This window comes from Zosterops lateralis (assembly GCF_965231275.1).
Source record: "Zosterops lateralis genome assembly, chromosome: 1".
NCBI lineage: Eukaryota > Metazoa > Chordata > Aves > Passeriformes > Zosteropidae > Zosterops > Zosterops lateralis.
The window spans coordinates 143,325,759-143,351,202 of NC_139762.1; the positions used below are offsets into that span (position 1 = coordinate 143,325,759).

The 25,444-nt window shown below is 40.2% G+C and overlaps 1 protein-coding gene across 1 annotated transcript; it reads right to left on the reverse strand.

The window, feature by feature from the left end:
* Window positions 1-14,270: 14,270 nt before the first annotated feature.
* On the reverse strand, window positions 14,271-25,313 carry KCNV1 (potassium voltage-gated channel modifier subfamily V member 1; the record flags this gene model as incomplete). The annotated part of the gene is made up of 3 exons (XM_083856189.1): window positions 14,271-14,782; window positions 22,551-23,077; window positions 24,832-25,313. The coding sequence occupies 3 exons, from the start codon at window positions 25,311-25,313 to the stop codon at window positions 14,271-14,273; spliced, it is 1,521 nt and encodes a 506-aa protein (XP_083712315.1).
* Between the last annotated feature and the right edge of the window lie 131 nt (window positions 25,314-25,444).

Consider the following 25,444-nt stretch of genomic DNA (forward strand, 5'->3'; position numbering starts at 1 on the left):
TATGGCATAAAGTATGTGAGATATGTAGATTTCCAGTACAATCAACTCAATTTCAGTGGTCTTTTTTGATTTTAATAAAAAGAGACTCATTAAAGTCAGTTGAAGTTTTATTGTGAAAATTGCCAGTATAGTTATACAGTCATAAAAGTGAAGTTAGCGACTGTGCTTTTGTGCTTCCCTTCTTTCAACTTATTTAAGAGGTGAACAAAGACTTCTCACTGGTTTGACAGCTGATCTCCTTGTCCAAGCTTCAGTATAGTGAAAACAATATGCTTTAATCCTTGAATATTCTGGTCATTGTAGGCAGCTTAAATTCTGAGTAAAAATCTGTACATGCTTAAGAAATATTTCAAATTTTAAAAAGTGATGAAAAATAGCAAATTAACAAAATAAACTCAAATATAATTATATCACAATTATCTCTGAATTGTTATTGAGTGGGTTCACAGCATGAAAGCTCAGTCTTTTACTCCCAGCTTTTCTGGTTTTTTACACATACCATGATTGCAAGTTCCAGTGCTTATTGAACCATTAATTAATCTCTTAGTATCAATATTCACCTTGTATCAGAACAAATGTTACCTTAAAGCAAGCTAGTTTTATTTTGCTTTTATTTTATATGGATATGCTAACCAATATTGTTGGTTTTCTGTCAAACATTAGCAGGTTGAAATGAAATAGGTACCATAGGTACTTCAACAGGTACCAATAGATACTTCAGGTTACCTTACAGTGGAGTAAGGAATTAAGTCTCTTTAATGTGCCATTCAAAAGTAAAACAGATACTCATGCAGACCACAGTTCTTCTTCTTCATATCAAAGAAGTCTTTTGAAGGCAATTCTAAAGCAGATGTTGAACAATTGGCTTAGAACACAAATGAAAATCCTCAACAGAGCAAAGAAAAGCGGGACAGAAATTATAGAAGAGATTTTGAAACAATAGCCATTGTTTTTGAGTGGTGAGGTGCAGCTAACTGGAAGGAGTGAAATTCATTCTCATTTCTTTGTCTCTCAACACATACACACAATATCTGTCAGATTCTTGGCTCTTATCATGAAGTAGGTAGTCCAGAGATTTTATCAAATGTATTCCATTGTGTGATGCTTCATTAAGCTCCTGATGCAAGTAAAACTATGTTCTGTATTGAAAGCAATTTTCCTAAGAGGTGGGAAAATATTTGCAGAATCATTTAGAACAGGGCACATAGGAAGGTTTGAGACAAAACTCCCAAGCAGTGGAGCCCCAGAAAGCAGATCAGTGCTGAATGCTGAGGGACAGGTCCAGGACAGTGCAGCCGTGGACAGATAGTGCTGCATGTTGGGGCTTGTGTAGTGAAATTTAAAATATCAAGGTTTTACAACCTTTATTTTTGTTTTGCATTGAAACATGAGTGAACTGGCTGTAAAGGAATGAAGGACACTAATCTAATCATGCTAATAGCCTCATGTTTTCCCTAGGACTTTGATCCTCAGGGATGAAATCAAGACTATCAGAGCAGCATTCTTGTAAAGGTACAGAGATCCTAGCATCCAAGGAGACTAAGGAGCATCACAGAGGGAAGAAGAAGTAATCCATAAGCTTTCTTGCCTTGAGAAGTATGAAGATACTGGAATACTTATACAGGAAGAAAATTCTTTGAAGGAGGAACATCAGTGAAAGGGTCAAGGGAGGGAAAAGAGGGAAAAGAGAAGCTGTCTGTTTCCTAAACTGTCTGGCTTTAAGAGAAGATCCTACATGACTGATCAGACTGATCAGTTTATCAGCTTCTAAGAAGAAATGCTCCTGGAGAGGAATCATCTCCATAGTATGGCATTTTGTGAAGAATAATGACACAAGTATCTAATATGAATACTTCATACTGAGCATATAAAACAAAATAGCAGTTGTCTGAAATGGTTAAAGTATTATGTGGAAAAAAACATTGAAAAATAAATCTGATCCATTGGAGCCTATTATAACACCCATATCCTCATAGAACAGAACAGATTTGCACTCTCACTGCCATCTGGAAAGGAATTATGTTAGCAGTCTCTAAAAAATACAAATTAACTATTTCCTGCACTTCTATAGTGCAATGCTTCCTTTTTCTGTTCATGTCTCCTGTTTGGTTAATCATGATTTAAAGTCATTGTGTGAATGTCACATTTACTTACTGTTCAGATCAGACAGAGTAGTAATATCTGTGGAAGAGATACATGAAACATGAAAGATAATTTAAAATGAATTTTTCTCCCATTAAGTAGATGGCCTTCACTAAGATATAACTGTAACAGATGCTGCTTAACCTTGCTAGATTATAGTCTTACAACTAAAATGAACATCAGGTATGCATGATCAGTCTTCTACAGGTGTTTAAAATAACATAATTAACATGCAAATTAGGAAAAACCCAGTTAAAATTTAAGAATATATATTTTTATTGAAGGAAGAGAGCCCTCAGTAGATCATATATTTGCTCATTTTTTTTATTGCAATTACTGTTCTCTTTTAAAGCAGACCTGCATTAGGTGTGAAAATAAAAAACTTGAGTTTTTCTCCTTCTTGACTATTTGCTATTTACAAGAAGTTGTGGAGCAGTTTTGCATAAATAAACTTCAGGCTGAAGTCTGTTTGTGAAATGCTCACTTCAATGATTCAGTAATTGTGATTCATGTTTTGTAGCTAATCACTCAAAGCACCTGGCATTATTCACCCATCTGTAGAGCAAGACATGAAATGAGGAATGTATAATTTGCTTTCTGAATTGATGGAAGAAATAGAACTAAAATTTATGAAAACATCAAGTTTTGTAAACTTCTAAAGATTATCTGATGCCTGATATAGTCACAAGTAACCAGCAAGGCTAAAGAAATAAGGTCATAAATACTTAAACATTTGTCCCAAAAAAATCCAAAGACATGTTTTGCTCTGGATAGTCTTAAAATCTGCATTGGTTAATTCTCATCATTCCTTAAGCCTTGCAGATTTTCATCTGTTTTATCCCATGAGTGTCTCCATCTGGAGGACACGAGCTACATGGAACTGGAGATAAAAAGACATCCTGTAAGACATCCAAAATAATTATGCTCAGATTAATTCCACCAAAAATTATGCATTTAATTCTTGGAATTACGTGTTCTGAAAGACTCAGAGAGCTGAAGAAGAAATTTTAATTCAGTGAGCAAAACAAGAAAACAAATTAATTATTATTTCCAATTCAATAAATCTTCCCGGAAAGGACCATCATTGTCTTCCCAGAAAGAACCATAGCTCTCCAGCTGCAGCCTGAATAGATTGATTCAAAGCAGTTCTAACTGGCTTCAGAGTGAAGAGTTTCTCTTAGATCTGTGTGTTGAATGGTTAGACAATAAACTTGTTGGTGCCAAAAATGGCTGCAAAGGAATAATTTGTCTTTCCATGACTTTGAGTTCTAAGATGTAAGTGTCTAAACCAGAGCTAGTCAATCTAAAGGTCTCTTCAGCCAATGGAGAATAACAGACAACTCAATTTTAGACATCCTATTTTAGATTAAATCACTGCAAATAGTCAATAAGATGAGCTGTGTCACTGTAAGGTTTTCTACACTGTGCTTATCCAGGGTTAGGGTTAGGTCAGACTCTCACTCCTGGCTATAATACTGCTCACCCATACTGAGAGCTCTGATGTGAATTTTAAGGCAGTAGATTAGACCCTCACCTTTTTCAGCCTTTTTCATCAGTACTATATAGCCAACTCAGGCATATCAACCCCCTGCAGGAGTTAATGCCAAAATAACCCTTTGTTCTAAGTTATTAAGAACAGATAGGGGATATTATTCCCAAGTAAGATGTAGTCATCTTACTCTACAAAGATAATCTCTTCAGATTTATATAGTTTTCAGGTGGCAGATGAATGAAATATTTCTGTAGATCATTATATGCTATGGGTTTTGCAGAATTCCCTAGATATCTTCAATGAGGAACTCAGAAGACTTGATCCCACTCTGTAGATACCATAATGAAATGTTAGTTTTGTCTTATTTCAGAAGTAACAGGGCCCATGATGTGCTAATAAATGTCTTGCCATTATGCTGGCAGGTATGCACTGCTAATGCAGAAATAACAAGTCAAGGTCTAACCAGATGACCTGGTGGAGCCCTGCAGTTTAACCTCTTTCTCACATCTTAATGGACTTACACTCCAGAGCAAAACATAACAAATAAAATTTCAGATGGGGAGCCTGCAATGGCAGGAAAGGAATACAGTCTGGCAAGGCTTTTGTTTCCAATCCAAAACCAAGAACTGGTGTGCTCTCCATGCTCACCAGCATTGTTTACAGGCTTGGTTGCTGTGGTGATGGCATCGTAGGAATATTGCGATGGGGACGGAATCCTTCCGGCAGCACAAGTGGTTTTCAAGCAGCCTCTAATTGCTTGTTTACTAAATACTCTATAGTGTTCTGAGCACACCGCCCAACAAAATTGGAATAGACTTACAGAAAGTTTCCAGCATTGCCTTTCTGTGTAGAGGAGAGAAACTGATTCTAAACTAGGGAAAAGAGAAGAGAAAGGAGAAAGGGGAAAAGAAGAAAAAAGGGAGGGGAGGGAAAGAAAAACATCAGCTCAATCAGGTGGTCACTGGCATCTCTGCAACCCACCCCCAGATGCACAGGTGGGAGCTGGAGTTGCCTCTCCACCACCAGGGCCCAGGTCAGCCCTGAGATGCTGCATGAGGGGGTCCTCTACACGTTGCAGCCATGGTTTGGTGTGACTCCAAAAACATCAAGAAGGCATCCTGCTAGGCAGTGTAATCCATGGATTGAGGCCCCTTGCAGCAGTTAAATACTGCTGGTCCTCCAAAGACATTTTGAGCACCAATGCTGGCCATTGATAGCCTCCTTCTTGGGAGCAGACTAAAATACCTGTCATTTTTATATAGCTTGAATAAGCATGGGAGATGCATTTTGCATGCTACGATCCCTGGCCTTAAATTGGTTTCTGGAGTTGGGGAATGGAACCAATAAATAAAGTTAATTGCTGCTCTCTTGGTATCCCTGTCCTTTTTGTCTGGACTACACTGTATTAAACTGATGTCAGAAACAACCAGCTGGTTCACTAATGTAATACTTTGTTTTCTTTTACTCCCATTCCCTTATCATAATGTTGGCACCACGTGGCAGATACCAACCCTTCTCAGGTATCTAAAGCAAACTTACCACTTAGCTTTTGCCCTGATGTAAAATTTGTCCCAAAGTAAAAAAATAATCTTTCTACAATGCTTTTCAGAAGTCTTTCAGTGCCTGTTCTATGTGCACTGAAGTGGAAATGGAGGAGGTGAACCTGGCAGAGGTTTAACATGTTTCTGCAGTGCTATGAGTGTTCAGCTGTTTTGTGTTTTAAACAAATGCTTCTGGTCTTCTTATTCAACAAAAGGGAAAAAAAGGACTTTTTAAGGTGTGAAGGATTATTAACTATTCAGTTTTCAAAAGGAAAGTGTACACTCAGCTATAGTGCTATTTCTCTCAAAGTCAGATCTTGTACAGATGTATCAAAATTTTCAAGTGTATGAGTTTGGACCCCTAACGTGGCAACCCAGAATCCAACATGATTAAATGTCTCAGGCTTGTCCAGAGTACAGGATGCAGGGAAACTCAAAACTGTTAGTAGCTTTTGTGGGAGTTGTTGTATGCTGGATAATTGGAAACCTTTAGTACCTGAACCTGGATTTCATATTCTGAACTTGTCTTAACTCTTCTGTAGTTTCTGACTTTTTTGTCTCCCTTAGCCTAGCCTCAAAATACACTTCAGTCTTTTAAGATTTTTTTTTCTCTAAATTATTTTTACCATTACCCAACTATAATGCATTTTCATCTTGCCTGCCTTACAGATGTTCTTAAATGTCTTAGGTAAAATCTTCCCTTTAATGAACAGATGATATTTTACCTTGTAAATTGGACACCTCTACATGGGAAGGTGAGGAAAGGAAACTGTCTTGAAAAAAGGAGCACGTTACACTGCCTAGAATTGAATTTGCAAATAATGCTTTACCACTTAACACATGGAAATTCTAGCATGTTTGCTCCCTGGGCTAGTTTAGTGGCATTGAATAGGTCCTCCTAGCTACAGGTAGCCTAGTGGGGCATCTTCCACAGTTGTGGGAGGCTGGCTGGGAAAAATGAGGAATAGACAAGCTGGAGACAAAGCTAGCTCTGATCTGCAGAGCAGCTTCTTCTGCCTGCATTGTCTGGGGGTCTGCAATTCACTGGTCTTATTTAATGACCCTTGGTTTTATTTCACAGACTGGATTTGGATTGCAGGATGCCATGTCAAAAGCTGAGGCTTTCTGCTCTCCATAGAGCATCTTCTGCTTCTGAAACTTGTGTGACTTTCCTGTTACTAAACCTGCACTGTGTTCTCCTGCTTATTACTTGTATTACTGCACCACAGACAACATCATTCTAGCGTGATTCTCTGAAGGAACATGTCTCCCTGGTAAATGTAGCTCTGATCTGAGATGTGAAAATGCAGGTGAGAAAAGCACATTTGATCCTCAGAAACTGTAAAGATAATGTGAAAGAGAAGCTTACCATGAATAAGTAAAACTGTCTCTACCCACCAATTGGAAACAGGCCTGCAGTTTGTAATGATGTTTGGTGATAGGAAATGTAAGCAATAGTCACTGAAATACTGAAGTGTCACTGAAAAGTGACACTCTTAATACAGAAGGGTACTGTATAAATTTCACCCATCAATTTTGCATTGAATGTTTTGCTTACTCTACTTTGAATTCTAAGTACATTAAATAATTGATAGTGAAATGCACTAGCTCTGAACCAGACTGAAATCCTGGTTATAGTGAGCATGGGAGCTTTTCCTTTCCCTTTTTAAAAAATTTTGGCTCGTATATTGTTACATCTGCTGGACAGATGATGGGAGCATTTGCAGGCATAATGCAGCAGCCTCTGTGTTGTAGTGCTGGCCAGTGGCATTTTGTTAGCTCAGCCTGCCAGTAATTCCATTGTGATGCTTGGCAGAAGCAAACTGGATTAATCTCCATATTGAAAGAGAGAGTCTACATAACAGAGGCCATAACTTGGATGTTGGTTTTGGTCCCTTTTGTGGCTGAACCCCATATGCAACTTTCACCCACCAAAGCCTCTAATAAGAGAGTATTGACTGGGAAGCAGGCCAAATTCATCTTCTTGTAATTCCATGACATCAGGACACTTGCCAAGGGGAGCATGTCACATTATTCCTACAATTAATCCCTATGAAGGCTTTTCGGACAAGCTTTTCTCCTTTACACTCTCAGTTTGAATACAGGGTTTGTTTTTGTGCAACACATTTGGGTGGAAGGGTCTTTAGGAAAAGGCTGTGTTTTGACTTAGTGCAATGCTTGCACAGTGAGATCAGCTCCCTTGGGTGGGTCTGTGCTACCAATTCTATGAGCTGTCTAAACTTAGGGGACAGGTATTTTTTCAGAATGTATTCCTACTTTATTTATTACTGAAGTCTAGCTTCCTGATGATATAAATAGCTGTGTTAATGACATGTCAGCTTTGACCAGCTATAAGCACACAGCTTGCAGCAATTTGGAAAACTGTGGTTCTCTTGGTTCCTAATCAAGGCCATCCTTTTACCTGGGGAAGAAACACCATACCCATTTCTTTTGACTTGGATTTTTTTCTATTATAGGAAAACAGAACACAGGTCTGTGGGGTAGGTTTGTCTACATTTTGACAGTGAAAGGCTGTGATTGGCAATTCTTCCACCTGTTTTTTGGCAATTCCTGCCAGGAAGAGAAGATGGGAAAGCTAAATGAGAACTGACAGCAGAAATAAAAAATAGCAACAACTGTAAATAGATTAAATCTGATCTTATTCTTTTAACTTGGTGTTTACTTCTTACAAAAATATGGGGGTTTTTTTATGTTGATCTACAGAAGAGCAATGCACATATGAAGGCATGTGCTTACACATGGTTCAGGGCAGAGGTGTGTATGAACAGGGCTGACAGTAGGATGAGCTATGAATTATCATATATATGTGATCTAATTTGTGGTATGGACCTATGATGCATGTCAGTTAATGAGCTGAAAATAATTTCTTCCTCTGCAATAAACCATATGTTCTTCATTTTTTAAGAGAAGATATGAGGACTAAAACACCCAAGGTCAGTCACAAAAAGACACTGGTAAATCTCAGCTGAAGAATGTCAGCATCCTAAATTAAAATGAATTTAAATTTAAATTAATTTTCTCTTTCCTGTTCTACCTTCATTATTTTTCTTCCTGTATATTCAGCATTAATAATGGCTTAACCTGTCTGTTCAGGGTTTCAGTAGTAATAACTTTTATCACTGCAGTATCTAACACACATCAGAAAAGCTATGGAGTGATTGCATGGAGCCTTTAACTCTGGCAGTTTCCAAAGGCTGTAATGATGTTGCTGGTTTAGGACAAAAAAGCTAAGAGTTTATGGATGGTGCTTCAATGGGGAGCAGTGCTTAAACAAAGACATGTTCATCTTGGAATGCTTTTCCATAATTTGACATCTGAATTGCATAATATATTTCATACCTCAGGCTGAGCTGCAGTTCAGAAATCTGTAACACAGGGCCAGCTGTAAAGAGTGAATTCATTAATTATCTTTTAACTAGTTCCAAGTTACTTGCCTTTTTTTGTTGTGTTGAAAAATGTTTAAGACAAGTCAATTCACTGTGCTTGTTTTTATGGCAATTGCAAGAGGCTATTCTGAACTGTTTTTCAAGTTCTACTGAGAAACTTGTTCATGCATTAGGTAGTGAAGAGTCATGCACACTTCAGCCATTTCCCAGGATCTGTCTCTGCTGCAGAGAGTTGCAAATAGAACTGCCTTTTTGAGTAAGCCATAGGAAATTAAATGTCTGTCGCAGTTTGCAGGACCACACAATAATACTACGTGACTTACAAGCACTTTTCATTTTATTGAAAGCTGTAAAGAATTGAGGATAATTAGAGAAAATCTTACATCTGCCTGGTCTTTCTTTTCTTGACAAGAAAGAGGATTTAATTTACAGAAGCCGTTACAAAGGCCTAGTGTTTTTCACATAATAATAGACATTTCATGTAATCTTCGTTAGATGAACACAACTGTAGACTTCTTATAAGACTCAACCTAACTTCTGTTAGGTTAGGCTGTTCTAGGTTCTTTTGTAAGTTATAAATCCATCTCACCAGCTGTTTCCTGGGGGTCTGAGAAAGACTGGGAACAACTGAGGTTTACATTGACTAGGGTTGGGGCTGTTTTTATGACATTAGGTGGGATCCCTTCCTTATCCTCACCCCAGATAAAGGGGCTCCTGGTGTCTGCAAAGCAAAAATGTAACATAAATAAAACATGTAATAGTACCACAAATACCTTTAAATAGGCTTTGTTGTAAGTTTAGATTTCTTTTGTTTTGTGTAGAAATCCTATAATAGGGCAGCAGGCAAGAACCACCTGCACAAAATTTGCCTCCCATTGTGTCTGCTCAGGCTTTTCAACATGCAAGTGACAGGCACAGGCAAAATGGACTGTGCTCCTCCAGCTGACAGTGCCATTCTCTAGCAGAAGTACCAGCCCTATACATCAGGGTCATTCTTTTTTTTAGAAAATATTCTATTTCATTTATTACAAAAACCAGGAAAGTATTTATAACTCAATTGTTCAGCTTAGTATTTAATTAAAATCCATTTTATAATGGAATGACTTCAGTTACTGACTGATCATTAGGTCAAGCCCACTATTTGCCAAATTTAAATGCATACAAACTGCTACAAACAAAGTCCATGGCAGCTGTGCTTTTGTCTGGAGGTGTATGTGACTTCTAGTAGTTGTGTTTATATAAAAGGAAAAACTTATTAATTAATTGAGTCCTGTAATAATTACAAGACTCATTAAAACTATCTCAAAAATGAAACTCTTATTGACAAGAGGTTGTAATTGAATAAGGCATCTCAGTCTTAGAGACACAATTAACTCCAGCCCTACTCTTTGGTAAATGACCTTTTCAAGCACTCAGAGCCCTGAAGACCCCTGTCTGCAACCAGAGGTGTGACTACAGCCTGCACTGCTCTACCCTTTTTGCGGTGAGGCTGTGTGGGCAGGGCACAGGCAGCTCTGTACTGGAGACATCAGCAACAGCTGCTCCAGCTCAGTTTGCATGGCGAGCATCTCAACAGTGTCCCTTGCTAAAGCTGTGTTAATGCATGGAAACTTCAATGGAGCTTTGAGAGGACAATGCTGTTCAAATGAGAAAAACATGTCACTCATCAATTTCAACAAGATGAAAATACTTCGCTATGTCAGAATACATAAATTACTTTACAAAAGACCTCTTAACTTTCTCCTTTCCTTTTTGCTCCTTTTTGTTCTCAACTGTATTTGCCATGTGCAATACCATAAGCTCAGATTTGACCAGCTAAACTCCTCTCTGAAGGAAAAATTGCTCAATTTACATGGTTAAATCAAGTTTGAAGTGGTTTATTAACTTACTAACAACACATAATTAAAGTGATCATTGAAGTATGCATTCGAGATCAAAACCACTACAAGAAGTAACATGTCAAATACTAGCAAACATGAATTTCTAAATACCTTTCTAAAACACCCCAGAACTGATAAGTTACCAGCTACCAGCACACTTGCCCCCCCTGGACACAAGGGTTTCCCAACGTGCTGGTCTCTGCAACCTGGCCTTTCACTATTTTGCTGGAGTACCCCCAGTAACCTGTCCCTGTTTTCTTGTGCTGGAATGTTCAGCACTGGACACATTGCCCAAATCTGTCTCATCAGACTGAGCAGCAGGACTATCTCCCTTGACCTTCTGGCAATGCTCTGCCTAATGTGACCCAGGAGGCTGCTTCCTTTCTTCAAAGTAAAAATGACAATTTTAGTGATGTTTAAAAAACATTGGTGGGTTTGGACAACACTAGCACAAAGGAAAGCTGCCCGTAAGCTTTCTATAAACAAATATGAAAGATTTTTCAGGCTGTTTGTATTCATTGTAGTTTGTGCCCCTACAAGAAGGCTGAAGAGGAATTTTTTGCAAGAGAATGTAGTGACAGGACTAGGGGGAATGGCTTTATACTGAAAGAGGTTGGTTTAGATTAAATGTTAGGAAGAAATTCTTTACTATGAGGGTGGCAAGGTTGCCCAGTGTTGGAATGTATGGATTAAACTGTCAAGAAGGACTGTAAATCAATCAAATGACCCTACAGTCTGAATGAACAGCAGGCCAGTGATTCTCTAGCATGGGCCAAGTTTAAAGGTGCCTGCATCTTCTTTATGCATCTTTGCCCAGGTGCTGCTTTCAGGGTCGCTCCAATAGAAGGGGAAGAATAAAAAATCAACTCTTTGCAACTTTATGGTTGCCCCACCTGCCTGCTTGTGTTGACACACACCTCTAGAGAAGCTGTGGATGTCCCATCCCTGGAAGTGTTCAAGGCCAGACTGGATGGCACTTTGAGCAACCTGGTCCAGTTGAAGGTGTCCCTACTAACACCAAGGGGGTTGGAGCTAGATGATCTTTTCTACCCAAACTGTTCTATATGTTTCTATTATTTTCACTATTACTGATTCTTGTACTAAGGAATCAAGATAACTGCAGGACTTCTTTCTATGTGCTGCAGCTACAACCCCTGATGTCAGTTTGTGAAAATACTTGAGTGTTCAGAGCTAAATTACTCAATTTTCAGCCAATGTTACCAATCATGTCTGCCAAGTCTGCTGAGGGATGGCAGAACAGAAGTGAGGACAAAAGGTAGCTTCTTGTCTTTAGTGTGATATTCTAAAGATAGCTAAGTTACATTCTTAATTTGGTGCCTTAGTGGTGGCTGAGCTATTTCCCAAATCTGTGGTAGCACGTACATGGTGTAGCTTCATTTTTTTAGAGTTGTGATGTCCTGTACTGTCTGTTTCTCAGTATGAATGCTCTGGTCCTTCTGTCTGTAGAAGCTGGGAGCAGAACTGGCCTTCCTTTGTAAAATGATTTGCTAGTCTCAGCCCATAATGTGATAGATAACCATTCTGTATAAACAACATGATTGACAATCACTGCCTGGGAGACTGAATTTAAAATCACGAGGTCTGAAAACAGCTAAAGCAACTACTTGATAAAGTCTGAGCCATGTTTTCCCCATGGGCATTTCTAGGAAACTATCTCCAGAGATGATAAAAGGAGTGAATCAACTAACACATCCCAGAGTATTTCTCTCATTCTTTTGAGTCCATCATAAAAAGCACAGGATGCAATAAAGCAGCCTTTCCCTAAAGAGAATCAATCAGCTATCTAACTGCATTTCCTTCCTCAAACACAGATCAGATGCTGTACAAGACAGCACAAAGGACATTACAAAACAGTCTTCCCATAATGAAAGCTTCTTCCTAATTCTCTATAATTAGAATGACTTTTGAATGAGAAACAGCCTGTACAATTTGTGCAGCCTGCGAGACTTCCTGCTCCAAAGAGCTATGAAATAATAACCTAGAGTGGGCTGCACCAGACCTTCTCCTGCAGAATTAATTTTGTCTGCTGGACATCACTGGGAGTTTTGTGGTGGATTCAGAGAGTATCTAGGGAGAGGGGAACAATGTGATAACAGTTGCTCTCTGTTTACCACAGAGCATGACAATGACCTACGAATTTTCACACCCAGGCAATTTCTGCTGGTATCCAGTGTTTGTCTTCCTTCTGACCTTGGTGACAGCTGTGTGTGCTGCATTGGTCCCAAATCAAAATGCTGACTGACACCAGCTAGAAGTATTATACAAAATGCTGTTTGCATCAAGGTGCCTTGAAAATCTTGGTTGCTGTATTATGTCTACACCATTATCTACAGGGAATGGCAGAAAAACACATTCTTGTTTCAAAACAAGTATTATTCAATGTTTATTAAAAGCAGGTTATTTCACCCATTCATATATGCTCAAATGCAGTTTAAGCCTTCTATGTACATAAATACATAAAGCTTAATAATCCACAATTAATAGAAGTATCTTTTAAGTGTTTATATTGCCCAAAAGAAATGTGAAACTTGAGAGGTTTGTGAATTTTTAAATCTAACCTACTAGCTGAGTTATATGCATTGTATGGCAATGTCATAGTCTAGATTAGTGAAATTATATTAGAAAAAGCTTTATTTGCTAAGAATGGTATTGGGCCATTGGAGAGGTGGGTGGTGGGAAATTGGACTGAAAATACCTTTGATTATTTTAGGTTTTTACTTTGATGAGTATATAAAATAAGCATTCAGTCCAAGTGCTAATTTCTCCTTTGAAACCAAATATTTTAATGAAGCATTTTTCTAATAATGAATCAGTAAAGATAACGAACCTTTAAAGTCTGGTTCACTTGGAATACCTACAATTTTAATGTGAGACAGAGAAATCACTGTTTCTGTTTCTCTTGCTATCCCATGGTGACTTTACTTGAGCACAAAAACTGCTTAACTACACAAATAAGTCACGTGAATCAAAACACATAGAGAAGGCATAGCTCAAACTAAGTTTGGAAATTACTTTTGTATTGCAAAGGCTGTATTAGCTCCTGCAACTTCTGAAGCAACTACAGAGGATCCTCTGTATTATGGCACTTATTTCACTACTGTTTTGTACTTTGCCACAGATCCTTGATACTTCCACTTATCTCCTAATACCCATTATATATCTGGTAGTCCTTTGCTCCTCTGCAAATGAGGAAATTACAAACCCACCCCCTCCTCTCTCCCTCCAACCCTCACGCTACCCCAGAATTCATGCAAATAGGGTAGAAGATGGGAATAAGAAAGGGGATCAGGATTAAGTTTCTTATAGGAATGTTATCCTAAATTTATTCAATATTTCACTTTATTAGATTTCCCTTTTCAGTTTTCATTAATGACTTTGACTTTTGTTCTTGAAGTGCAAATACAAAACCTAGATGTTTAAAATTCAAGACACTGGCAATTTTCACCAAGACTTTATTATGATACATTAGTAGGGATTAGATTAGACAAATGCTTGCATCATTGTTTTACTTTCATGGATCCATTATTTCCCATCTCACCTACCATGATCCAGTTCTGAAAGCAGGTTTCAGAGTTCCTTGACAGATTCCATGTTATGAATTTTGCCTTTTGTATACAATGGATATTTCAATCTGTCCAAGTAAGTAAAACTCCACCTGGAAAAGCAAATACACTGTGTGGCAAATAATAAAAAAAGAGATACTTAATACTAAATTTCTGAAGTAGTCTATGTGCTACACAAGGTTAAATAACTTCAAAGTCAAAACCAAAAACCATTGCACCCAAAGTCAAAACCAAAAATCATCTGCACCACTGCTCCTTGTACTTGCTCTCTCTCTGCTTTTTAACCTCAACATGTCCATGACACTGCGTGCATATATGTCTCGCAAATTAACATTGATATTTGAATCGCTGGATGAGTTCTTCATAAGTTTCTTTAAAGCTTCACGCTGCCGAAGAGCAGCTTCTTTTATCTTCAGGGTAAAATAACAGGCAGAAAACCGGTCATTTATTATAGCTATTGGCAAAGCCAAAACCAGTATTCCTGATAGTATACACATAAAGGCTACTACCTTACCAATGGTAGTGTCCGGTCTAATGTCACCGTAACCAACTGTTGTCATGGAAGTTGTTGCCCACCACCAAGCACCAGGTACACTTGTGAAAGTTGTGCCTGGCACACCTTGCTCAACAAAGTACTCCACAGTGGAAAATATAGAGATTCCTACAGAGAGGAAAAGAAGCAGAAGGCCAACCTCCTCATAGCACTGAGCAATAGTCATCCCAAGAGATCGCAAGCCTGAAAGACAAGAAATGCTGTCAGTAGGTTGATTCATGTACCTGTCATCATATCTGCAAAACATTTCTTACTTAAAGGCTGACTGCTTTATGTTTTCTTTGAATGCTGGTGAACGTGTCTTGAGAATCACAGACTCAGTAAGACTGGAAAAGACCTCCAAGATCATTGAGTTCAACCTTTAACTGAATGCCAGGTTGTCAACTAAACCATAGCACTATTTGACATATCCAGCTGTTTCATGAACACTTCCAGGATTCTGACAATACCACCTCCCTTGGCAGCCCATTTCAATGTTTAACCAACCTTTCCATGAAGAAATTCTTCTTGATGTCCCAGCACAACCTGAGGCCATTTGCTCTTTTCCTGTTGCTGGATGCCTGGGAGGAGAGGCTGACCTCACCTGGCTGCACCCTCCTTTCAGGTAGTTGTAGAGAGCAATAAGGTTCCCACTGGGACTCTTTTTCTCCAGGCTGAACAACTCCCTCAGCCACTCCTTACATGATTTATTCTCTCAATCCTCCACCAGTTTTGTTGTCCTTCTCTGAACGTGCTCCAGCACCTCAATGTCTTTCGTGTGTGAGGGGTCCAGAACAGGACATAGGATTTGAGTTGCAGCCTCCCAGTGCTGAGTACAGGGTGATAAATAGTTTCTCTAGTCCACTTGGACACACTATCCACACCATGATGCCACCGGCCTTCGTGGACACTTGGGCACAGCTGGCTCATCACACCCAGATCCTTTTCCACTGGGCAGTTTTCCAGCCACTCTTCCCTCAGCCTGTTGTGCTGCAACAGGGGCTGTTGTGACACAAGTGCAGAACCCAGCACTTGGCTTTAATGAACCTCATACTGTTGGTCTCAGCCCATCTATCCAGCCTGTCCAGCTCCTTTTGCAGAACCCTCCTATATCCTCCAGCAGATCAACTCTTCTACCCAACTTAGTGTCATCTACAAACTGACTGAAGGTACAACCCCATTCCCTCATTCACATCATCAATAAAGATATTAAACAGGACTGACAGCAATACTGAGCCTTGGGAACCTCACTAGTCACTGGCCACCAACTGGATGTGGCACCATTCATTATCACTCCTCAAGACCAGTCCTCCAACCAGTTTTTAGCCCAGAAAAAAGTGCATCTGTTCAGGTCATGGGCCTCCAGTTTCTCCAGGAGAATGCTGTGGGAGACGGTGTCAAAGACTTTATTGCAGTCCAGATAAACAACATTCTTAACTTTCCCCTCATCCACTAGGCAGGTGATGATACAAGATCAGAATGATCAAGCCTTGGCTGAACCACCCTTTCCTAAACCCACAGTGGCTGGGCCTGATCACCTGGTTGTCCTGTACATGCCATGTGATCACACTCAAGATCATCTGTTCCATAATCTTCCCCAGCACCAAGATGAAGGCTGCAGATTCCTGGATTCTCCTTCTGATCCTTCTTGTAGATGAGCATTACATTTGCTAACTTCCAGTTACCTGGGACCTCCCTGGTTAACGAAGGCTGATCATAAATGATGGCAAGCAGCTTGACAGGCTTTTCTGCCAGCTCCCTCATCACCCTAGGATGAACCCCATGTGGCCCCATAGACCTGTGAGTGTCTAAGAGGCACAGCAGGTGACTAACTACATCCTCTTGGATTGCAGGGGGTCTATTCTGCTTCCCATTCCTGTCTACCAGTTCAGGGGGCTGGCTGCCATGAGGATATCCACTCTCTCTGTTAAACAATGAGGTAAGGAAGATATTAAGTATCCCAGTTTTCTCATCCTTGGTGATAATGTTCCCCCCCTGCCCCAATCCAATAATTGACAGAGATCTTCCTTGGTCCTCCTTTTGTTGGTAATGTTTATAAACCCACTTTTTATTTATTTTCACAGTGGTGGCCAGATTAAATTCTAGCTGAGCTTTTGCTTTTCTGATTTTCTCTCTACTTGACCTAATGAAATCCTTGTAATCTTTCCGAGTTCCTCTCCTTCTTCCCAAGGTCATAAACTTTATTTTCTTCTCTGAATTCTGGCACAAGCTCCCTGTTCATCCAGGCTGCTCTTCTTCCTCCCTGGCTTGTCTGTAGGCACATGGGTAAAGCCTGCTCCTGAGCCTTTAAGATTTCTTTCTAAAAGTATGTCCAGCCATTCTGGAGCCCTCTGTTTTTAAGGGCTATTTCCCAAGGAACTCTCTGAAACAGTGTCCTGAAAAAGCCAAATCCTGCCCTCTGGAAGGATGCGTTTGTTGAACTCTTTCCTCACCTCACCATGAACTGAAAATTCTCATTTCAGGGTCACCATGCTCATGATGGATTCTGATCACCCCATCTCCCACCAGCATTTCAGCTGGTTTAATGAGGCACTGATCCTGGTAGGCTAAAAAGAGGTGCTGCTCTAAACAGAAGCTGGGAAAAAGTGATTTACAGATATAGATCACAGCGTCAGACTGAACATCTGACATCATCTCTATTTTCTGAATACAGAGCACAGGAATTCTCCTCATTACTTATCATCTGAACTATATCCACATATAATTTAGACAAACTAAACTATCTTGATTTATTAATTGGCTGTAAAAGAAGATCTAGCACCACTATAAACTACTTTAAAACACACTAAAAGCACCTGCTTTATACTTAGAGACCGAATGTGCCAAGCCTCTGTTTTCTAGCCACTGTCCTATTATCTCTTGGACCAAGGAGCCCTTAGTTACCAAATTCGTGTTGCTATGTGAGTGCTTAGACCCCAGTTCAGTTCTCTCAATAACTTTTTCTTTAAGGACTGTTTTCAGTCCTTTTATAGTTGTCACAGACTCTCTTTGACTCTTCTTCCCCCCCCTCCCCCCCAAGCTCAATCATCCAATCATTATCTTGTATCTGTAGACATCAAAACAAATACAGTTTTCGAGTAACAGCTGCACTTGTGCCAAACTCAAGATAGCAAAGCCTCTCAATGCAAGCATGGAATCCTGTTAATTGATTATGTACTGCACCAGTCCTTTTGCCCATGAGCTGCACAGGGAGTTCAAGACCACTCTCTATAACCACCTAAATTCCTGTTAGAACCACTGCTTCAAGGCTAGACTGCCCCACAAAAGCAGGCAGGAAAGTAAAACCAAAAATAGTGCAATGGATAAATATTGCACACATAAAGAAAGAAGGAAGATAACAGGGTACTAATTCAGCTGAAACACATAGGAGACTGAAATTATCTTTTGAATCACTTTGGATTAGTTTTTAATACTGTTTTTTAAAAAATGTGAGATGTTTTCTCTAATAAACGAGAAAACATAACACTTATGAATTACCCTTTATGGGTATACTTCTCACTAAACTAGTGTTTGCAAAACAGCTTACTGAGGTTCTGCCTCTGCTTGCAGACTTCATATGCTCATTAGTGCTATAAGCAATTTGATTTTTCCGCAGTCTCAAACTACAAGATGTTTAACATTTCTTGCTTTTGGCTCTTTCTTTTCCCCTACAGGTCTAATGGGTTTTAAAAGTTTTGTTTATGTACAGCAAACACTGGAAGAACACAGTAGAGTTTGGAGGCAATACTGGGGTTTTCTTCCAATGTTATCTACTACCAACTCCAGTAAAGAACTTATCTATATTGAGGCCTTATATTACTATAACTACGATCTGTAGAATGTTTATTACAATATGGACTAAATATTTAATACAAGGGGAATAAGATATATCAGTGCAATCTTTTCTCTGTCAATATGACTGCCTTCATAATTTGAAAACACTAACTGTGAATTATCTCACAGTGCAAAAGCTCTGTGAGATAATTGCAAGGACTCAGATCCAATTCTCATCTTCCAAGGAGGCTACTATAAGCCCTTGCCCTATAAAACTTTGTACTGAAGAAGGCAGAAGAGTAAGTCCTTTCAGGTGAACTGGGAAGAGGGTATAATTTAAAATTATCCCTGTAGCACTTCTCTTCAAAGCATAAATGAATACTATAAAAGTCAGGGTTTGTACCTTATGATGAATCTTGAGAGTATTATAGCTAAAACAAAAAGCAACCTTCACATAAAATTGATGAAAATAAGGAGGAATAGAACAGCAACTGTTGACTCTTTGTTTTACAATGATGACATTCTCATTTTTCCTATGGTTAGCAGTTAACAGTTATTCTAACTGTTCAGGGTGTTATTTTTTCTTTTTATTATTCTTAGTTCTAGTATACTCCTCTAAAATTATGAGACAATTCTTCATGTCTTTAGATGAAGTCAGGAGACATTTCTAGGGAAATCCATGAATCAGAGAAGTTACTGGACTCCACAACTCATTCTAAGGGGAATTGGTGTAAAGACATGTATAAAGTATACTACTATATTACTCTGTACCTTTTAAAAATGTCTCTGAGCCCTGGCACATGGCCAAACTAGGGCTCTTCCAGCACAGACACCTCGGTAAGTCTTACAGCTTCTCATGAGAACTCCTTGCCAGGAGCTGTGACAGCTTGGTTACTCATGCTTGGAAGGTGCTAAGGTGCTGTAACAGTTGGTGTGAGGCTGGCAAGCAGACCCAGCCCTGGTAGGAGGAAGGGGATTTCTGCCATGCGGGTCAAGTTCTCTTTTGTCCAAAGTGACTTGGCAATACAAACTGATATTCAGGAGGTTCAATTTACCCAGTGTTTAAATAACTCTAAAGTTTTGACACAAAAAGCACTGAAGTTTCAACTTTTCATGACTCTAGAGGGATGACAGCCTAAAATATGCTACGGTCTTCTCTCAAATATATGCTCATTGCCTTCACAAGTAAGATGCTCATACCCTACTTCTCAAGAAGTCCCTTTGTATGTGCTTCCCAGAGGAGACCAGCGAGGCTTCACTGAAAACATGGCCTCAGGAGGAAGTAAACAGATAAGGAGCATCTGAGAACATGACAAATGCAGCTTCAGTTCTCATCTATTCTTGAAGTTATTAAAATACATAATTCTGCTATATTGGAGGAATAGTCTTGCCCTCTAGCTACACATTTTATGGACAGAGGTACTACTGATTTCCCAGTGGTTCCTTGATGAAGTGTAGTACTTCACAGAAGTAACTACACACACCAGTCTAGCCCCAGTGTTTTTAAGCATCACATCCCTCCAGTGAGCTGGCCTCAGCTTCCAAAGGAGCAGAAATTACTTTTTTAATTTCTTATTTTCGTTCTTGCCCTTGTCCAACAGAAAAGGTTAAGTTGCTATTTCTTGAAAGTGAAGAAAAGAACTGATGTTTTTTTGCCTCACTCATTCCTGCCCCTGACAGCAGGGCCAGGCTGCTGTTGGAATCCCAGCTTTGCTATGGCTCTGCAAAGGACCACAGAGATGCTCTCCTTTGGCTGTGAACATCCCTATTTGGTGAAAGAGAAGCTGCTGCCTGCAGACACAAATCTCCCCTTGTATTCATCCTGCCACATGAAACAACTGGGCAGTGCCTGAAGCTTTATCTGGTCTGAGAGTGTTGGAGAGAAGCCTCACTGGAAGGCAGCTGTCAGATCCAAGGCAAAAGAGCAGAAGAGTTCCAAGAGCCAGCCCTGAACACTGAGGTTTACCAGGATTGCCTGAGTATGTGCAAGGAAGATGGTCTCTATGCATGACACATATGGGGCTCATCTTCTATTAGGAGCTGTGGTAAAGGCTCATTAACAAACTTCTTTGGACAGGAGATCAGAACAGTGAGTTTCTACATTTAAATTATACAGATTTGATTTAGTATTCTGGACATAAGTAGGCAGCAACTGACCTATCAAAGAAGCAAGACAAATGATGGTAACACTGCTCTGAGTGGTTTAAATTGATACATATCAATTCTTCTTGTACCTTGAAACTGGCATTTTGATTCCAGTAAAAAGAAGACAGCACACCTCCAGAACAGGATACTGCATTTTTATGTAATTAATTCACTTTTACCTAACATGGTATTATTAAATTCAATGTCACTCAATACTGTGATGTGATAAATACTGAATAATTAATATAAGAATAAACAGACTTAAGTGTTTAGACCATCCTTTAAAGTATGTATACCTGAAATTAGCAGTTATACAAATATCTGAAACATCAGATTTCAAGTGGATAGAAAGAGCCACCAAACTGAGTGACAGAATGAACACATTCATTCTGTAAGAGTAAAATGCAATAAAATGGAAACTTAACTTGAATCAACATAATTTTGGAAGACCATTTTCTTAGCACAAAAGTGCCCTGATGAGATAAAATCTTTTCCTTATTTTCAAAACACAGTTAGAGAGGATGGCATATGCATTACAACTACCATCAAAAGTGGATAAAAGCCTTGCAAAAAAACCTCTACCAAACACTGCAAAACTTGTAATGAAGCAAAACTAATACCAGACTGAATCATTATAAGCTTCCTCTCAACTGCTTTCTAAGGGACTGTTATGCATCAGTATAGGCATAATCTAGGGTAAAGGGTAAGATTAAGGTACTTCCCAAACCACTATGATTATGCCTATGATTATGAGTAGTATGAAAGCTACTCCCTGCCACTGGCAAGCAGGTCTGCTACCCTTCAGTGGTAACAAAAATAAGACACATTCTGCTGCGGTGAGCACACTCTAAGCCCTGCTGAATTTGGGCCAGTTCACAGAGAGGGCTCTCCAAAAATATGGAAAAGCATCAAACCATTCCTGCTTCAGGTTCGACGTCCTGAAATCCCAATGCACACTGGGTGTGTTTTAAGAATGATCATCACTGTCTTCAGAACAGAGGACAGAGATGATGATTTACTATTGGGATTTAATTTTTCAAAGCTATGAGTGCTGGCTGAACATTTCTCCTGTCAAATCCAGCACCATATTCTCCATTGATTTAAGTGGGAACATAATCAAATCATTTTGAAAATGCCAAGACAGCTTTTATTCTTGTGTATAGCCAGGCATGCACATGCCATGAAGTAGCAATAAAATCAGGGGAAATGCAAGAGGAAATTCAACACTTTCCAATCATTTCCAGCTTCCTCTGATAAATTCCCACTGAAAAATGTTAACTTTTATGCCTTCCTTTCACCAGAGAGAGCGAACAAGACAGTTCACAGAAATGCATTTTGCCTTCCACCCCGCGCCTGCTTGCTGTTCATTCATTTGTCAGGAGTGCCTGACACCAAGGGCCCCACACCAGTTGGTGAAAACTGGCTGAATCTGGCACTGCTGCTCTGTGCTGCACCCAGGTCCCACTGCCTAAGCAGCCCCCAATGGGCTCCACACACCACTGCAGTACCTGTGGGTTCAGTGGGGCCAGAGAGCCCCTCAGCCCATCACCTGCAAAGGTTTAAAACAGTTTCCTTGCAACGTTCTCCACTGTGGTCATTTTCAGGATCTATGACAAGGACAAAATCACAATATTCTTTGCATATACTTTTAAACTAATGAAATTGTGACAGCTGTCATTAGTGGCCTTACAAAATAATACAAAAAGTCTGGGCTGATGATCTCTGCTTATTCCCTAATAAAATCAACTCATATATATGTTTTGAAATTTATCACACTATGAATGACTGGTGGATGATCTACAGCATGTAACACTGATGTCTGTTTTTGTAAATGTTCAATGCAAACAAGGCTTTATGAAAAGCTAAAAATTTTTGGACAAGGGCCTTGTCACTCAATTATAATGTTCAAAAGTAAGATTTTCAAAAGCCATTACTTCTAACAGACTGTGTAAAAAAGGTTTGGCAGAAATGCACAAGAAATGCAGGACTGTGCCCAGGGAGAAGTGTTGCAGGCAGTGAAACTGAGAAGTATCATAGCCATGGCCAAATATACCTGTGGAATGTCTTCCCAGCTTCAACATCCGCAGGGCCCTAAGAAGTCTCAGCACTTGGACAATGCGCCCCACGTTCTCCAGTTCTTGGGAGCTCTCACCCTCACACAGGCTCTCCACCAGCAGGGTGATGTAGAAAGGCAAAATAGCCAGGAGGTCTATGATGTTTGCCACACTCCTCAGGAAGCGACAGCGATCTCGTGCACACAGGAGCCTCAGAACAAACTCTGCTGTGAACCACGCGATGCACAGGTACTCGAGGGCATCCAGCAGTGGGGGGGCCAGCCAGCTGAGCTCTACTGAAATCAAGGCCATGTTGGCAATTGACACAACAACAAAAACCATGGACAAGGTGCCAAAAGTCCTGGCTGCTGCAGAGGAGCCAGGCTTTTCCAAAACTTCCCAAAGTTTCTGTCTGACATTGGGACAGAGGCTACCAGAAAAATCCTCTTCTTCCTCTTGGGCATCCAGTTCTTCTGCATCTTTCTTGATGTCTAAGGCTTCACTCAGTTCCTTCCTCCTGAAGTACCTGCCCAGGAACACCACCCAAGAGATTTTGAATACCAATAGGCAGACGCTTGTCTTATCATTAACCATGCAAGTCATAAGAATACACATTAAAATTTACCTTCTGTGAACTCAGAAAACTGTAATATCAAGCATATAGCTTTTATTAATTGAGCCCCTGCAGCGTATTTCCACTGACTGATATACTTCCATTACTCCATTTCACATCAGTGACACATTCTATATGCAGAGTAATTTTACTGATAGCAATTTATTTATATGGATCATGTTGACCACAGCAAAATCTGCTGCATGCCTAATAAGAATTCTTAGAAGCAATCCTGGCACAACCAGAGTCTCTGTTTTTAAACAGTTCTCAAATTGTTTAATTGTATGGCATTTTTATTACACTGGTCCATATTTGCAATACTAAAACTGAAGGCATAATAAAAGCCATGCAGTTCATGGGTGAACTTCTGAACAATACACACTAAGATGACAAGGTATCTTCTTTTCTTTAGATATATGGGCTCTCACACGAAGTGGACAAACATTTGTACTGAATAAAACTTACAGACTAAATATATAGAGTGTTTTTTCAGAGTAAGAGTATATTTAAAGTGGAACTTTGTGAAACGTAAACATACTCAAAGTACACAAAAAATATTGTTTTCTTTCATGTCTTTCCTTTTGACTACTGCAAAGCTCAAGCCTTAGGCAAAGGTGTTGTGCAATTTTGCCTTCAATACAGTTAGTCCTGCATATGTCAAAGAGGCCTGTAGCTCCATGTATCACTAAAGTAGTAGGAGTGTTCACTTACACCTACCAGAGAAGGAAGAAAGGCATGAAAATTATGCTCCAATTTTCTCAGCTGAAGAACTGAACCATACTAGGGTAGGATAACTCTAATATCCTTTTGGGATGGTATTACTTCTTTCTTTCTAATAATTTTGACATAAATGCTATAAGCTAAATAGAATAGCAGTTACACTCTTTAGAAAATTAATTTCTTCAATACTAAAAAACTGAAACCAGCAACATTGAATATGGTGGGGAAAATCAACTGCAAATAGAATTAACAGAAACATCCTGGGGGTGGTTCAGTCAAAGCCCACCTCGTTCCTGAACTGCCTGTTATAATTTCTCTCCAGCGAGCCATGTTCCCGCTGTTGCTGCCCCCTCCCTGAAAGCTGCTCCATCCACGTGCCATGCTTCCTTTCAAGGCTCCTCCTGGAGCCATGCCACCCACACTCAGCCTGGCAGGTGACCAACCCCCCCCCTCTTCTGCCTCTCCAGCTTAGACTTGGAAATTCTTCAAAATTAAAGTGCAGGTGGGCAGGATGCAAACTCTTCCAGCATTGTGCCTGACTCCACATCTAATCCCTCTATGATAATCTCACACTGAATGATTGAGGCATCTCTCGTTTTCATCTCTGGCATTGTCCTTTTAAACACTTTGAACTTCCAGGGCCAGTTTGAAGCCACGACAGGACATCCCAGACCCTGTTCCTGTTACTGTCTCACTATCTTGACCTCACCAGCAACCTTTCCCAGAGTAAATGAAACTGTGACCTCACTCAACACATCTCCTACCATTTCTGACATCCATCCACTCCTAGAGCAGCACTTTGGGCTCAATTCACAAAACTTTTCCTGCTACCTCACCTCTCCCCACTGCTGTATCTCTCACCTGAGTGTCCCTGAATGCAAGTCAATGCTGAACTCATCTAGCCCACAACCGACAAGATGGGGAAGCCTCATCTTCCCACAACTCACCGGTCTCTGCAGCAGGAATCAATGCTGAGCTCATCCAAACCCCAGTACTGGATCTCTTGCAGGAAGGAGAGTGCACAAAGCTGCTCCATCACATGCAGCCTCCCTGTCTGGTAGTAATTCAGGATGTAGTGAAATGCCTGTGAGCTCCGGTCAAAGAAATACTCATTCTCCACGAGGTTGGCATCATCACAAAGCTCAAGGAGGCCAGAAGCCACATCCCGGGCAGCAGAGACCACCACTGCCAGCTTGCCGAGACGGGTGTCAGGGTAGCAAGACAAAGTTTGCTGGGACATCACGAAGCGGCTGCCTCCCACATTGATAGTAAAGCAGTCCAGAGAGGGAATGACCTTCTGGAGCAGGGGCCCCTGCTCCTCCTCACTGGAGAAAACACTGGACTCCAGCGAACCCAGGGACGTGCTACTCCCCGGTTCTTCCAAAGATGCTTGGGAAGTAAGAGACATGCAGCAGGGAGGCGACTTCATCCTGTAGCTGCCAGCAGCAGCCCACACGCTCCAGGATCAAAATCACACCACGGCTGCAGAGAAGAGTGCCCCGCCTGCGGGGCGGCGGGGCCGGGCTGGGAATGTCGCCTCTGGCCGCCGTCCCCGGGCCC